Source organism: Monodon monoceros, unplaced genomic scaffold, assembly GCF_005190385.1.
Source record: "Monodon monoceros isolate NGI ecotype Baffin Bay Population unplaced genomic scaffold, NGI_Narwhal_1 Super_Scaffold_21, whole genome shotgun sequence".
In the NCBI taxonomy this organism is placed as follows: domain Eukaryota; kingdom Metazoa; phylum Chordata; class Mammalia; order Artiodactyla; family Monodontidae; genus Monodon; species Monodon monoceros.
The window spans coordinates 133,941,603-133,958,480 of record NW_021703778.1 but is presented as its reverse complement, the minus strand read 5'-3'; the positions used below and the strand labels follow the sequence as shown (position 1 = coordinate 133,958,480).

Sequence of the window (16,878 nt, the reverse complement as noted above, 5' to 3'; positions counted from 1 at the left end):
GCGGCTCCCAGAAACGCACTAATTGAGTCACAAACCACCGGCTGCCCCTAACAAAGCGAACCGTCTCGGCAGCTCAGCGCCCAATTTGTCCGCAGCACTTTCTTCCGCAATTCAGAAGCATTATCTTGTTTTTAAAAGTATCGCGGCAGAAACGTGGCAATTATCCTGGGCTCAGGTTACGCTAAATGGCTTTAGGCTGAGAAATGGAAGAATATAAATGCCGCGAAGGTGGTGATCGGTTTTCTGCCGGGCCTGTACGAGGGTAGGGAGGCGAGCGAGAAGATTTCGGCCAGGGAGAGGGAGGTACGGCGCAAGAACCCACTCTTGGTTCTCTTTCCCAATGGCACCAACAAGAAAGAAGTGTTGGGCCTTTATCCCTAGAGGTTAAGGATTCAGAGCGATGATCTCCTTCAGAGATCTGGAGAGAAGGGGTCATGTCCCGACAAGACAGGGCCAAGCTTCTGGCCTCGGCTTTGGGTCAGGAACAGGTTGGGAGCTTCAGGCATTGCTGGGATAAGGAAGGGAAGAGAGGTCAAGGGTCAGAGGGAGAGATGAGGAAGAATCCAGTTTCGGGACAACTACACTAAAATTGGAGAGGGAGAATGGCACTGGGAGAAAACAGCCATGAGGAAAGAGGAGCCGGCCCTGATGACTGGGGAGAGGCGTTCACTCCTGAGCGAGGGGCAGGCCTGGCCCAGGAGCCCGGGCGGACGCTGTAGGGTGGGAACCCTGGAGAACTGGAGAGGCCCAGAGACCACGAGGCGTCTCCGCATCAAGGGAAAAAACAAACAAACAAAACAAACAAACACAGAAAACCTCTAAGAATCTTCATCTCGGTCCACCAGGGTGAGTTTGGGCCTGGAAAATGGGGAGAAAAGAAAAGAGGGAGTAGCAAAAGGCGTTGGGGTGCCAGCTCCCGGCGGGCAGACGCCTTGCTCGCCGCAGCCGCCCAGCCTGTAGTGGTAGCCACGCTGTGCGCGTGTCTCTTTCCCCTTCTGCTCAAACCAGCCCCCACATCTTGAAGTAATCAGCAGCCGAGAAGGGACTCGTCCCCCTGGCATCTCAGGTTAAAGAAGGAGGTCCAGGAAAATGTGGTAGAGCCATTACAAGAAACCCGAGCCGCAGTCATCAGGGACTCCAATTGCCATCGCATTAGGATTGATTAGAGACCAGCAGTACCGTAATGACCCGGAAAGAGGGGCAGCCGGGGATTATTAATATCAGAATGTGGCGGAGAGGGGAGGTGGGTGAAGGGAAGGAGGGAAGAGCAAAGTGAGGAGGGAGAAGTTTTAAGTTACTAGGATTTATATATAAGTTCCGGCTTACCTGAGGAAACCAGATAGTCAGTGAATCACGCAAACAATAAATCTAATTCCATCTAAAATTTCACGAAGCCTGATTATTTGGGGGGGGGAGAAAATCAATGTGAAAATCAGGCCAACATCTAGTTTTTATAAATACGTGTTTTTATAAACTTATTTTAAGAATCTAAGTGAAGAGATGGGGAGGAATGCTGGATGTTCACTTTCCTTACCAATGGGTCCCTACAAAAAGACTTAGGGAGGGCATTTTTGAGTCATTTTGGGTCTTCTCTCAAGGGCTATGGGGCAAACTCGCAGAGTCTGCAGAGGAATAATAAACCAAATTTTAATTGAAACAGTGATAACTGGGTAGTGATTTTTGCTTTCTGTTTTGTTTGAGACAGGAACGATCAGGATCCCTAAGAGATGTAGAGAAGAGAGTGGTTTGTCTCCTTCCTCGGACTATGAGCCAAAACAAATCAGCCCCTGATGGTCTGGGCTGAAACGCAGCTCACTGGATAATTAACTCCATCTTTGCAGTCCACCCTAACTGTTTATTTAGTGTCACCCTGCATTACCATCACTAGCACTTTCCTCTGAACAGGAGGAGCTGCAGGCTTTCACCTCCCAAAAGGAAATTCTTCTTAGCTTAGACAGATGCAGTATACAGGATGTACATTAGCTGACAAAAAAGTTGATTGGAAATTCAGTGGAAGATAAGAACTCTTGCCCTGAGGTAATATTAATAAAGCAAAAGAGGCAAGAGTGTCTTAGGTTCTTAAGAACAGATTCTTACAACACTCTCCTTCACTTTCCAGAAAGGTGCTTGGCATCTATCTAATGTTGAGTGGTGTCTTCTGACTCAAATCTGGCACTTGGCAAGTCTCTGGGCCTGAGCCTTCGCAGAGCACAGCTTAAATCTGCCCTCTTCCCCCCAGGTGGCCAACCCACCTTCCTCAGTCCTCCATGGGTGCCCCCACCTTTTTAACCACACCACCACTCAGTGTGGTGGGTCCCCACCAGCTGAGCCAGACGCCCATGCTCGGACTTCAGAGTCTACTCGCCCTTCGCTGCCTGGGTGCCCGATATCAGCACAGCACGCTCTGTGAGACCTCACAGCTCCTGGTCCTGGGGAAGCAGGCGCAGGCGCCAATAGTCGTGAGGAAGGGAGAGGAATGAGAGAGAGAAGGAAAAAAGAAAAAGAGAATAGAGGGATCCAGATAGAGAGGAGAGGGTGTGGCGTGAGAGAGAGAGAGAGACAGAAACGCGGAGAAGAATGAGAATGAGGCAGCGAGGGAACGAAAGGGACAGAGGGTGAGATGGAGATAAGAGAGAATAAAAGAGGGAATGAAGGAATCAGAGGTTCACACACACAGAATGAATGAGCTTCCTCTTTCAGACTGAAAAGAGAGGATGAGGTAGAAAGAGACACGGAGAGAGACCAGACCTGGGGACACACACAGAGGGAGAGGATAACCTCTCCAAACACACACACTCCAGCACTGTCCCCATCCAATCTGAGTTCCCTCGCGGCGGTGTGTCTCAGCCTTTCTCTCTCCTCTCTCTTCCTTCCCCGACCCCGGAACAATGTGGGGACTGTATTTTCAGGAGCCGCGCGGGGCGGCACGGTTTTTAGCAGCAAGCTGGGCTCGCAGCCCGCTCTGTTTGTCCAGGTGTGGGCAGGGGGCGGCAGCCTCCCGGCGTCTTGGGCTGCCGCTGCGTTTTCGCACCAAGGAAGCGGGAGGCTCTGCTCGCATGTTTCCCGCTTCCAGGAGAAAACTCCCTCCCTACCTCCATACATAAATATATTAGGGGAACAGACAAATCTTCATTGTTCAGAAATAAGCCAAGGAGGCCGGCCGGCTCCCCTTGGCCCGGCCAAGCGAGGCTGGAAGGAAGGGAGGGAGAGAGAGGCGGGGGCCGCGCGGATCCGGTGTCACGTTGCAGATTCCCACTAAAGATAACGAAACGTGATCTATTTTTCAGAACAGCAAGTGGATGGGAAAGAACCTTGACAACACAAAACTCATTTACTAATGGACTGGTTTTGGGTTTCTCTCCTTTGGGTCCGCACATCGCCCTGCCTGAGCCCTCGGCCTATTCAGAGCTCGTGGGGAGCAGCGTCCCCCAGGAGGCAGGTGGGCGGCTGCTCGGGTGCCGCGCCGCCATCGGAGCCCGGGATCCCGAGGGTCGAGGGCACCTGGAGTTTCCGACCAAGTAGAGGAAAAAGATGGACGTTGTCACTTCAGCCAGGATTTGGGGAGTCTTCTCACTGCCCCAGAGCGACGACGCTAATTTATTGAAGAGACACCTCCCGAAGCCCTTCCCTTCCAAATATCTTTAGGTAGAGTAGAATCCCCGCTCTTGTTCTTAATGGCAAAGGAATTCCAAGAAAGCCGGCCGGGAGCCTCAAAGCATCTCGCTCCAAGCCAGAAGGGAAACAAGTGGGTCCCAGCCAGAGCTTTTTGAACCAAGGCCTTATGTCAACCCGACCGAGAAACCCCAGCACCAACTGGTGCCTCTGCATTGACCTTTCCATAGACCAGTTGTGCGCACCCGGCCGTTACCTGTAGGGAGGGAGGCACAGGAGAGCAGAAGCCTGGTGCTGGGAGCTCCTTTCCAGCCGCGTTACCCTCGGGAGCCGCGAAGCGGCGAGGGCAGCAGCTAGAGTTGCTCGTTGCCTTTAAATCTCCGCCGCATCTCTGTTTTCTTGTGATTTGCATTGACAGCAAAAGGTTTTAAGTTACTAGAACAACTCAAACCTTTCTGTGTGCGATTTAAAATGGATCATTTGGTTTATGTGGTTTGTAAATTCATGTCATTTTACCTCTTTTAGTGGTTTTCAGTGAAAGGTTCCATTTTGGGAAACCTTATATATCTGAGCCAATAATTAACATTTATAACGATTGGTTCCCCTAACCGAGGGATTGAAATAGCAGGTAGGCTCGTTGGTACAAAGCGAAAGGCACTTTTCCTTTCTAGTCACGCGATCTACTGGATTGAACGCTAGGAGAAAGGCTGGCGGGCCCGGGCACGGCCTCCAAGGACGAGCACCACATCACATCAACCCCGGTGCCCGCAATCGCGGCATCCACACGGTCGTCTTCCCAGTTGTCGCCAACGTCTAGTGCGTCTTGATTCCTTTTGAAGAGAGATGAAAAGAAGTGGGCAGGGAGGTCTGGAGGAAGCCGGAAAAAAGGTGGTCATATTGGTGTCTAATTGTCATCTCTCTGCTCCCTGTAAATCAATACCTGCCCTTATTTGTCCAAGCTGTGCCTCATTTCCTTATACAAAATTGTTAATTATAAAGTACACCCCATACTCAATTTACCGTTTGTCTTTTAAGAGACTTGGTTGTACTTACAGACTCCCGCCCCCCCCACACATTCCTCTAACACACACACACATTGTAATTCTGTGCACTCGCTCCAGACTTTAGGGCATTAACTGATTTTTAGAGCCGAGTTTAAGCCTCCGTTCCAGTCCTCACACAGCTGCCATGTCAATAAGGACTGTTCCAAGCAGAGACGTTCCTTCTGGCAGGACACTGCAGCTCCTCAGGACTTCATCTGAAACATCATGAGCACTAAAATAAGACCGCCAGGGAAAATTACCAGACACATGGGCTTGGGCTCAGCTTTGCCAGGTTTCCAGTTTAGAAAGTAAGTCATTGGGCACACAGTGTGGTAGGGGCTCTTTTGAAATAATATGCACCCATTAAATGCACTTAAAAATAATCCCAAACATATTGAAATATCAGCATCTATTTCCAAGGTCTAATTGCATGGGATACTGCAGGGTTTCAAAGATGCAAAAAGCATTGTTTGGGAGTTCAGCGGAGAAGCAGCTTCATGTCTACTCGGAGCCTCCTGAGAGACAGCTAGGGAGTGGAAACCCTTCATGAGTTTAAGATGTACATTGCAGGGTGCATTGGACTGGGTGCATTATTTTAAAACCATATAAATAATACAAGGAGAAAGAGACACCGTGCTTCTCCTTCTTCCACTCCCACTTATGTCTCAATATGTAAATGGTTCTGCGATGCTGGGCTCTTGCTGATGGAATCAAAACATATTTAAAGAAGACGAGCAAGTTTAAAGAACCTAGAGTTTGCTCCTTGCATTCACCAAAAGGAGACATTTAAATCAAAAGCATTTTTGAAGTGTACTTAAAATTCTGTTTTGAAGTTATCTAATCAGAGATAAGTATAGTCATAAAGTCACTCTCCTTCCACCGTTTGGCTCCCCTTATCTCCACGCATTGTTCTTATCTCCTGCCAGTCTCAGCTCTGACAATAGATTATCTTTGTTTAGAGACGCTAATTGTTTTCAAAATCTTTTTAATAATTGCTTTGGAACAAGGTGTGCAAATGAGGCTTAAGATAATTACAGCTTCATTTGTTTGTGTAGTTTTAATAAGCATTCTCCACACATACACAAAATAAGAGATGATAGGACTGAAACTGCAAGACATCTCTCATTCCCTGGCAGTAAAATAGGCCAGCATTGCAATCTACACACACACACACACACACACACACACACACACACACACACCTCTTTATTTAATCTTCTTGGAGCCGCTGTCGTTCTCGCTTTGAGGGCAGTGTCCCTCTCAGAACAGGGCAAGGATTATGTTACAACCAGAGGGCTATTGGAGCCGGACACAGTTTTATTTAATTTACACCCCATCCAGCGCCTTTCGCGCGAGGTTCCCAAAGCATTTTTGCTAATAGCAAGTAAATCTTCTCGGCATTCCTCGGTAGCAGAGGTGGCCTTGGAAAATGCAACCGCGCTAATGGGGAAACCGAGTCCAGAAGCCTGCCCACTTAAACCATAGAACATTAAGATACCAAATCATAAATGAACCTTCGGCATCTCTATCTGCTCAGCAACTATGCTCTACACAACTCTTTGCGTGGTCCTAAATAGTCGCGGCCTTTTGAGAATGAGGGAAGCGCTATACAGCCGGGAGCATCTGTGCCTTTTGGAGGGAGGTGGGGGCAGGAGGGAAGAGAGGAGGAAATTAGGCTTGGCTCCTGGAGCTGAAGCCAGCCGGGAGAGAAGCCATTCTTCCAGCGGTTGCAGCCGGGAGCACTGGTCTGCTCTTGTATTATTTATCGCGTTCCATAAGCTATTCATCAATCCATTACTTATTCATTCCAACATTAAGGTAATTAAATATGAGCTCACCGGGAAAGGGCAAGTCTGCAAGGGACAGAGACAGGGTATGGAGGGAGAGGAGGCGAATCAGGTCTGGAGTCATTGATTTGTGCAGAGATGTGCGCGGCTGCCCTTAGGTGACACTGCAGAGGGGGCTCACTTTTCAAGGTCCTGACGCGCTCACCCACTCCCACCACCCCCGTCCCCGAGAAGCACCGCTCCCTCCCCCCCACCCCCCCCTCGCTTCCCACCGCTCGCGGTCCCCCTCCTCCCACCACTCCCTATCCCTCGCTGCACAGCCTCGCCCTCCCCGCGCGGGGCGGTGCGGCCTCGCGGCCCGGCCTGGCGGCGCGCGGGCTGGCCAGCCCCGGATAGGCGCCGCCCGCAGCCAATCAGCGCGCCGGGGACGCTGCGCGCTTTAAGGCAGCTGCGGGGAGAACAGAAACCAAGTTCCCCGGCAACAAGCAGCATCCACCCGGCGGGAGGCCGGAGCCAGCGAGGCCCGAAAAGCTGCGGAGTGAGCCGGACGCTCCTTGTCCAGCGCGAGTCCTACTTCTCCTCCACTAACTCGGCCGCCCGTCCCCAAGTCTCGACTCGCTTTTTAGCCTTCGCAAAGCCTAGGGAGGGGGTTAGGAGCAGCCGCGCCCCCCTCTCTGCGGCTGCCTCCTCCTGCTTTTTCGGCTTTGCTCCCTGCCGCGTGCGCCAGGGCAGTGCGCCCCGGCAGTGCGCCCCGGCAGGCCCCAGCCATGTCGATGCTGCCATCGTTCGGCTTCACGCAGGAGCAAGTGGCGTGCGTATGCGAGGTTTTGCAGCAAGGCGGGAACCTGGAGCGCCTGGGCAGGTTCCTGTGGTCGCTGCCCGCCTGCGACCACCTGCACAAGAACGAAAGCGTGCTCAAGGCCAAGGCCGTGGTCGCCTTCCACCGCGGCAACTTCCGCGAGCTCTACAAGATCCTGGAGAGCCACCAGTTCTCGCCTCACAACCACCCCAAGCTGCAACAACTGTGGCTGAAGGCGCACTACGTGGAGGCCGAGAAGTTGCGCGGCCGGCCCTTGGGCGCGGTGGGCAAATATCGGGTGCGCCGAAAATTCCCGTTGCCGCGCACCATCTGGGACGGCGAAGAGACCAGCTACTGCTTCAAGGAGAAGTCGCGGGGCGTGCTGCGGGAGTGGTACGCGCATAACCCCTACCCCTCGCCGCGTGAGAAGCGGGAGCTGGCCGAGGCCACCGGCCTCACCACCACCCAAGTCAGCAACTGGTTTAAGAACCGGAGGCAAAGAGACCGGGCCGCCGAGGCCAAGGAAAGGTACGCGGAGTGATTCCCGCTGATCGGGCGACCCCGGGAAGCCTTCCTGTCCCCGCCGCCCCTTCCCGCCCCCGCAGGCACCAGCCACCGTGTCCACCCAGCCGGCCGGAGCCCTCCGCCGGGCGGCGCCCAGGCTTCCGCGGCACTGCGGCGAAAGTTCGTGAACTCTGAGATCGCTTGCTAGGGGTGGGGCGGGGGGGGCTCATCTGATTTGAGCGTCCGCGCGTGGGTTTCCTTGGATGTGTGTTGGGAAATGTTGGCGCTAGGTTTGTTTTTCATGCCTCCTTGGCTGGCTGGGGCGAGGAGTGGCGGGTGGAGAGTGAGTTTCTAGATCAGCTTAGAAGGGCAGTGTTGATTGGTATCGCGAGGAGAGGGGTTCGGTGGGGCCTGAGGGTCTCGAACCTCTCTCCTCTTGCTCCCGGTGAGGGTGGAGCTGGCCAGAAACTTATTCTCAGCCACCACGCCGCCCCGTCCTTCAATCGCTCTGTCCTGGTAGTCTTCTGGGTGAGAGGTCGCTTAATTCCGCACTAGCTGTACAAAGGGAGGAGCCTTTCAAAAGAAATCCACAGAAAAGAGCTTTGGGATAGTTGGCGCTGCATTTACTCCCTGGCGCCCCAAGCCCAGAAAAGATTGCTCCTCGTCGGCTCCCTCGAGCCTGGCTGGGAGCCGAGGCTGATCAGTCTCGCTGTCCGCGCCGCCCCCCCGCCCCCCTCCCCGGGTGAGGAAGGGGTTTCCAGTCGCAGACTTCTCTCGCCCCAGAGCTCAGAAGGCAATATTTTTTTAACCTGTCTGTGCCCCCGCCCTCCTCACGCCAACACACCCGGCCACCTGGCCCGGCTCCACTCGTTTGCTGTAGAGTTTCCGACCGAGATTCGGAAGAGCGTGTGGGAGGCGGCGGCGGCGGCTGCAGCGGTGGGGAGAGCGCTTCGGGGAGCCGGGCAGTTTGGGGGAAACCTAAGCTCCCGAGTCGGCTGGGTTTCTTTTGTTCGCTTCGGAGCCTGGGGGCCGAAGATGTCGCCGCCTTGTTCCCCTCTGGGTGGAAAAGCAGAGTCTGGATAGCTGAAATGGGCTCTCTGGGAGAGACTGCGAAAGATGGGGAGAGAGTTGGGGAGACAGGCGGGCCCCGCGGTGGGGAGGACGGCCGAGCCCTCTGAAGGCAGAAGCGCCAAGGGCTACAAGACCCTGCAGTTCACCAGCACCAAGCGCCCAGACTGAGACCCCGGTTCTTCGCACAGGCTCCGGCTGTGCGGGGTCGCGAAGTTCCCCTGTGGGGAATGGGTGCGCTGGTGTGGATGCCCGCAGGGAGTCTGAGAGAGGGCTGTGAGGGACTGCGGGCTGAGCGAGTAACACGGAGACAGGGACAGTACAGTTCCAGGTAGATGTTAGTTTCAAAAAGGCCGTCCTTTAAGCCAGGCCCGAGGGCCCACTCCCTGATGAAATCGGAGAGACTGGCTGCGCTCCCTGTGTTTACTCAGGTCACTGGGCCGCTCTGGACACCACTTCCCATGACCTGTCCTGTGTCTTTGAGACCACAACCTCCGGGCAGGGGCAGGGAAACTCGACGGTTAATCGTTTCCTCAGATGGGAACAGGACAATTGACTTGATTCACCACCAAACATCTGTTCATTGGGTGCTGTTCGTCCCCCGATCATTTTCTTCATCACCAACAATCATTTGTTGGAAAATTTTCAAATTTCATTACTTCTAAATGTGGTACTTGTTGATAGGTATTTAAAAATAACTGGTTGAACAAAAATTTAAAAATAATTTTTATGTTTCAAATAAGCCCTGCTGATCTGGCTTTCTAAAATCTGGAAGAGGAAGGGACCTGGCTCCCCAGGAGCTCTGTCCGTAGCTCCCCATTTCTCAAGTCTCTTCTGCCTCTTCATTTCCCCTAGGACCCTTGGGGATGGGTGAGAGGGCAGAGCTTCTCCATTTGGGTCAATGACTGATTGCACAATGGCCCTTTCCTCCTTCCAGCTCCCCTCCCTCCATCTCACACTTTTTTTTAACTTACTTTTTTTTTTTTTTTAACCATATGGTGTTGTCCTCTATTTCTTAGGGAGAACACTGAAAACAATAACTCCTCCTCCAACAAGCAGAATCAACTCTCTCCTCTGGAAGGGGGCAAGCCGCTCATGTCCAGCTCAGAAGAAGAATTCTCACCTCCCCAAAGTCCAGACCAGAACTCGGTCCTTCTGCTGCAGGGCAATATGAGCCACGCCAGGAGCTCAAACTATTCTCTCCCAGGTTTAACCGCCTCTCAGCCCACCCACGGCCTGCAAGCCCACCAGCATCAGCTCCAGGACTCTCTGCTGGGCCCCCTCACCTCCAGTCTGGTGGACTTGGGGTCCTAAGGGGGAGGGATTGGGGCCTCGAAGCAGCGACTAGGGACACTTGTAAATAGAAATCAGGAACATTTTTGCAGCTTGTTTCTGGGGTTCTTTGCGCATAAAGGAATGGTGGACTTTCACAAATATCTTTTTTAAAATTCAAACCCAACAGCGATCTCAAGCTCAGTGCCCTCTTCTCTCCAACTCTTTCCACTTTTGCATTATTTCCCCTCCCAGTGTGGAGATCAGGGAAAAGGAAAAAAAAAAACAACCCAAACAAAAATATCCAGTCACCCAGTCTTGGTTCTGGGCAACCCGTGTTCCTGCTTCAGTAGCCTTTCTTTTTTCTTTTTCTTTTTTTTTTTTTTCAATGAATGGGAATTACAAAATCAACTGGATTTTAATTATTTCATTTTAATTTATTTATGGAAAAATGTTTTGAGAAGAGGAAAAGGAAATGAAAACGAGAGAGAGAGACAGAGAGAGAGGAGATCAAAATAGTGAAAAGATCCTCCAGCCTGGGAGGAACTGGTTGCATTCTTAAGGTGAATAGGAAAAATACGATCTTATAACTTTTTTTTGATGGGGAAAATTAAGTTTACATTTTCATATTTAGTGTTAAACAATTTTATGTAGATTAAAAGGAAAGAACAGTATTAGGGGAAAAAACAAGTGCCTAAATGTCTTAATGCTCTCTATGTGAGGCAGTTAGAAATAGAAGTGACCATTAGTAATACAAATACTTCTGTCAAATTTAGTGGGGGTTTTTGGTTGTTGTTTGTTTTCTTGGGTTTTTTTTATGGCAAACTTTAAAAATGTACCAGTGTGAAAAAACACTTTCCTGAATGCCATTACTTCTCATGCCCTTGAAGCTTTCTTATCTGTAGCCTACTCCTGTTAAGGGTTTCTCCTGTTCCTAGTTTCTAGCTTGCAAAAATAGGTAACAAATCTAGCAACCTGGTATTTGTTACTAAAACAGCATGTGTTTTCAGGTTTCTTTTCTATTGTACCTAAACCAGTCTAAATTAAAACTTAGTGGAACACCAGGAGTACTGATTCTGTTTCTGAAAGGTGAGTTGTGTATTGCTGTCATTGGGCCCCCCCCATTTTTTTAAACGAATAGTTTTCTTGCTTTCTTACTTAATGGCGGTTATGAATTGCAGGGTACTTTGAAGGCCATCCCCTGAACCAAGAGTGGTGACTGAGTTAATTATATGACAGAAAAAGAGTGAATTTAGCTTTGGGGTATTTATTTATTTTTTTATTATTTAGAGATGCAGTTTTGTTTACCACTAGCTCTTCTCCACATCATTCGTATGTTAGCTCTTTTGTATTATTAACAAATTTATGACAAGACTGTGAAAGTAAAATAATTTATCTGCTTGGGGGAAAAAAAAAGGGAACTTGTACAAGGATAGCAACATTGTGAATTACTCTGTACAAATAGAAAGCAGACCAACAGGACAGGAGTTCTTTGCGGTGCTGCCTGATAGTGTCCAGAAAAATCCCAGTAATCATGTAGGCTCCAAATTATTTTTGCCTGGGGCAAAAATGATGTATCTTTGTATTTAGCTTTTAAAATTAGTGAAACAAATGGCATTATTTATTAAAATTCTACTCAGGATAACAGGATTGGCTTGCTTGTGCTTTGTAAAATATTACTCCCCAGAGGAAGTCTATTTTCTGACATGACAGTTTCATAATTTTGATTTTTCTCCATCTGTGTCACCATTAATATATTCATTTCTTTCTTACTCTTTCCTATCTTTCCTGTCCTGATCTAGAAGTGGGGGTGGGAGATGGGGAGATTAAGGCCTTCTTATTATGCGTATTTTGTTTTTTAAATGCTAAATGGCTGTGACTGAGTTCCAGGGAGAAAGGGTCACTGTACTTAACTGTAGTCACTTTTACTTATAAAGTCATTTTTCCCCTCAGTGATGGACAGATGTTCACACAGCCGCTCAGAGACCATCCTTTGGATTGGGAGCTCAGGGTCCCAATCTCCCTTGTTAGTGTTTTGGATCATTAAGTTGGTGTTTATTTAAGTCACTAGGGTGTTTATTCTCCACGTCTTGGGCCACGGAGAAATGCCACCCTCTGCAGGAGGGGCTCTCACAGGGGATCTCCTCGCATTCTTCACATTCACTCCCCAAAACAAACACCCTGCACAAAGATAGCTTTCAATGACCCTGACAGGCTTCAAAGGACACCGCGGAAATCTCCCTGAAAAATAGGAAGGGCCAATTACTTTAATTTCTTACATGCCCTCTCTTCCTACCCAGATGACTAACCCCCCACTCTTCCAGCTCTGTTTAGTATAATTTTAGACTCGTGGAAGTTCTGTCTCCCTGGGCACCCCGGCCCACTTCCTGCTCCCTTGGTTGGTGAATCTTGGAAATGTCTGCAAATCTGGCAAGGAGCAGAGTGGGCCGGTCCTGTAAAAGCCCCTGTGATTACTGCTTGTAAACTCGTTAAAAGGACAATTTTCTGTCACAGTCATAAACTCTTTGTAAAATCCCTGGCATTCGATCCAGAGTGCGCAAATTCCAGATGTGTTTAATAAGAAATTGCACAATGTGCCTCCCTCACCATCCTCTCAGTCTGGCTAAACCAGGGACAAGCAGGAGGAAGCGAGAAAGCTGAATATTGCTTTGAGTTTTCTTGGCAATCATTTTAGAGCAATCATTAGGGGGCACTAACCGTATTTTTTTTTCCTCGAGGAAATCTTCAAGGACCTGCTGTTAAGGGACCTCTAATTTACCTTCTCGGCTTCACAGTTTAACTGAATCAAAAGCCACTTTTCGATTTCTCCTTTACAGATTTCATAAGGAGAGCCCAAAGTAATGAACGACGGCTTATAAATAGTTTTTAGGATGAAACCTTACAGAATTTTATCAAGTAAAATGAAAACAATAACATATTAGGGCGATTTTTAAATTTTTTACGTTTTAGATCTGAACACAGGATTGTTCGGGTCCCCACTGCCTGCTTGCCTTGACTTCTTGGCTGAGAACGAAGCTTCCTTAAATGCTCGGGAGGCCAAGGGGCTTGGCCGACGGTTCCTGAATTTGGCTTAGCAGGTAGGGACTCAAGAGTCCCCAAAGCACCACGAGCTGCGGGCAGGGAGAAAGAGGCCGCTGAGGCCGGGCACCGCCGGTCTTGAACTATTCTCCAGGCAGGACAGGTTGGGCTTGACCCCGAGATGAAGCGGAAGCTTCCAGGAAGAGGCAGTGGCATTGGTGCTTGTGGGCGAACTCTGAGTTTGCTGAGCAGTGACCCTTGTCACGCCGCTCTCCCCCGCACCCTGAGGGCGAGTCGGGCACCTGGCACTGACCCCGCACGGAACGGCTGTTCCTTTGCTCCGCCGCAGCCTCCGCGCCTGCAGCGGCGGCTGCGGCTGGAGGGGGCTTCACTCCTACCGCCTCCCCCGCCTGGAGGTCTTTGGTCAAGTCTGCAAGCAGAACTCCAGGTTAGGGAGCCAGAGGCTTCCGTTCCGCGCGTCTCGGGCTGCAGAAAACTGGAGGAGCTTCTCCTGCCACCTGCAGACTCCCGTGGCTGCTCCTGCCACTCTGCCCTCCCAAGGCGCGGGAAATCGGGGCGCCGCGGCTCTCCGCCCCCGGACCCGGGTGGAGCCGCTTCACCGTTTCACGGAGAATCGCGCGCGTCCCGGGAGCCGCATCACTACACAGCTCCAGGCGCGGGGCCTGGTGGCCCGGCCTGCGGAGCCCCTGAGGCTAGCCTCTAAGGTCCAGACCGTGGAGGAGGCAAAGGCCTGAGCTTCGGGGGACAACGCAGCTGCCGTGGCCTTGGGCACCCCGGAGCCACCTCCCAAGCTCAAGTCGCATCTCGCTCTTTGAATTAAGGAGCTAAGTTCCGGGCGAGGCACGTGAGCCACGCGGGAAGCGCTACCGCTGGGTTGGACCAGGCCCAGTGGCGGAGGGATGAAGCGGTCTTGGCCACTCGCGGCTTCCGGGCCAGGCGGCAGGTGGGAGCGTTCCCTGGTTCTCAGACGCGAGGGCAGCCGGCTCAGGCCCAAGAGCCTGGTCGGGAGGCGGCCTAGGCCCGGCCGCCCTTCCTACTTCAGGTATGGCCCGTTTCCTTTGCTTCCTGCGGCCTGGGTCTTGGCCCTCGGACCTGGGCCCATCACCCGCGCGCTCGGCGGAGGGGTGCCAGCCACAGAGGGCACCCCTTCCCTGGCTTGTCGTTAGAACTTCAACGGTGGCCGAGGAGAGCGGCCCGGGTTTCTAGAGTCTCGGGCAGGACCGGGCGGCAGCTCGGCTTCCTTCGCTGGGCCTGGTCCGGCGTTTCCCCCTAGCCCGTGGCCCTGGGGCGAGCAGCGGCCTCCTCCCCACGCACCTCCCGGGTCCCCAGCAGGGAGGCCCCGGCCGAGGCCCGCAGCGCGCTTCGGGCTGGGCTGTCGCGGCGCACACTTTGCCCTTCTTTGGTGGGGCAGGTGGTGTTGACAGAACAGGTGGGTCAGGGTTAAGGTGAGGAGAGTGGCTGGTGGCCCACGTGCTCTCTCTACGTTATTTCTTCTTTTTTTTTCTGAGCTTTTCCCAGGAGTAGGAGACTAAAAACACTCCCAGACTACCTCCTCCAAACACCCGAAGCCAGCGGAGCTAGTGTCTGTGCCCACTTAGCCCCCAGGGGCAATTCGCACCAAGGGTACCCGAGGGCTCAGTTCCTTAGCCCGCAGGTATGCTCCGTGACCTTAGGTGGGGACTTGTGAGCCCCCTCAAGTGACCCCCGCCTTCGTTTCTTCCCTAGTTTGATTGAATCCAATAGCTCCACCTGGCAGATTCTCTAAAGATATGGGTAAGCCAGCCAGGACCGAGAAGTCAAAATCATGGGCGAGTTGTTGGCTTGTCCTCTGCCCAGAAAAAGTGCTGCCCTGGAAAGGCTGCATTTTCTTTAGTGTTTTAATCTGAGTATACACACACAACTTAGTTCCAGCTGATGAAATTGGAAACCTGTTCTCCCACTGAGGATGGCAATCACTGTTTTAGGCGCTGTGGTCCTTTCAGACAGCGAGGAACAACACTGCAGTAGCATTTAAAAACAAAGAGAAAGAGATTGCTTGAGGCGCGTGTATGCCTGTCTCCCATCTGAGTTTCAGCTTCTATCCTTTTAACTTGTTAATGGACAGCTGAGACCCCACTTCTCAGCAGGAAGAGCACAGACACCTTAAGGTTTGCTCTCCTGTGTTGCTTTGCTACCTGGGAGTCTCCCCCCTTCTTCTTTTGCAAAAGTGCCCACTAATTGTTTTCCTTTGCCATAACGTTGAAGTGTTCTTAAAATCACATTCTTCTCCCCCCATCCCCTCGAACAGGAAAATGCAGAAAGAAAAACTAACTAAAACTAAAACCCCAATCCTGTCTTATCTTTGAAAGAGAAAAGAGTTAACTTAAGTTGTAACACACACTTAAGTGTACCTGAAGTGGCTACCCAATTGTAATTAAAATACAATTAGGTGATATTGGCTGTTCTCTCTTCTTCTGTGCCATTAGTGGTTATCATTAAAAAGACAGATAAGTAGAAAGATAGATTCTGGCCCTTTACTTACTATAATAAGGAGGCATGGAAATTGTATACCAACTCCCTCCATCTGGTCCCCTGTCCTTTCCATCCTCCCTAACTTAGAAGATAAATCTTTTATGGGACTGACATAGGCAGATCCAAATAGAAGCATTAATGGATTAACACAAAGCAAATTTAATTTGCTATATAATTTATTTTAGAATAGGATTTAAAATTGATTACAACTTTTAAAATGCCATGGCTTATTTATAATAGATACATAATTTATTGCTGGGGTGGTGGTTCAGGACCTGAGCTGATATGCACGTGGCATCTTGAAGGAAAACACGGTCCTAGACTACGTATTGTTTTATCTTAAGATTCTTAAAAAGAAACAACAACAACAACTTTAAAATGTTTTTTAACATTTCATAGAGCTGGTCGGTTTGCATCCCTGATACAAAATCTGCAGCTTCCAATCAGCAAGCCTGTAAAACCAACTTTCTAGATGTTTTTTACTTTATATTAAGTATTTTTACAAACTCAACTACATTCCTTGCCCCCTCCCTCCCCTTAAGGCATGGCTTTAGCTGCTTTGCAGCACTTCAGTTCTAAACTGAGCTGCTAGTTATCCAAATGATCTAAATGCCAGGGAAAGGCAATGGGACTGTGAAAAAAAAACCCCAAAAACAAACCAAATAAAATCCACATAGCTGTGACATCTTTAGTTGGCTCTCAAACAGATATCATATTTAAACTATAAGCATCAGTATGCAGTAATGTTCCCTTTAACTTTTGCAGCTTTTTGTGTGTGTGGTGGTGGTGGGGAGCAGCAACTTACAGAGCTTGTACAGAAAAATGCACATTTTGAGGGTGAGGTGGCATAGTCTGCAGTACCTTGCAAAAGGAAATTTTACCTAAAAGTCAAGGAGGTAGTTACAAGGAAGAAGCATTAGTTCTGCATTTAGGATGTCATGAATATGAAAGTAAGTAACAAGCTTAAAAAAAATTAAGCTAGATAGGTCAGCGTGCCTTTGTATCTATGAAGTGAGAAGAACGTTTAAACAATTGAAGCCTTGTCTGTCTTCAGATATGTGTGGTGAATATTTTCTGTGTGTTGCTGATGCTATATAAACATAACATACTTCTTCCTAAAGTCAAATTCTTTATTTTAATTGAAGAATAATATTGCTCAGGGCTCTACCTCTGAGTACAAACAGCTAATCTAAGAAAATCAGTTCTGGGAATCTGGAACCAA

At 50.2% G+C, this 16,878-nt stretch overlaps 1 protein-coding gene across 1 annotated transcript; it reads left to right on the top strand.

The window, feature by feature from the left end:
- The first annotated feature begins 6,899 nt into the window (after positions 1–6,899).
- Positions 6,900–11,149, top strand: SIX1 (SIX homeobox 1). Its single transcript, XM_029238639.1, has 2 exons — positions 6,900–7,769; positions 9,833–11,149. The coding sequence occupies exons 1-2, from the start codon at positions 7,210–7,212 to the stop codon at positions 10,125–10,127; spliced, it is 855 nt and encodes a 284-aa protein (XP_029094472.1). The 5' UTR covers positions 6,900–7,209; the 3' UTR covers positions 10,128–11,149.
- Positions 11,150–16,878: the final 5,729 nt, after the last annotated feature.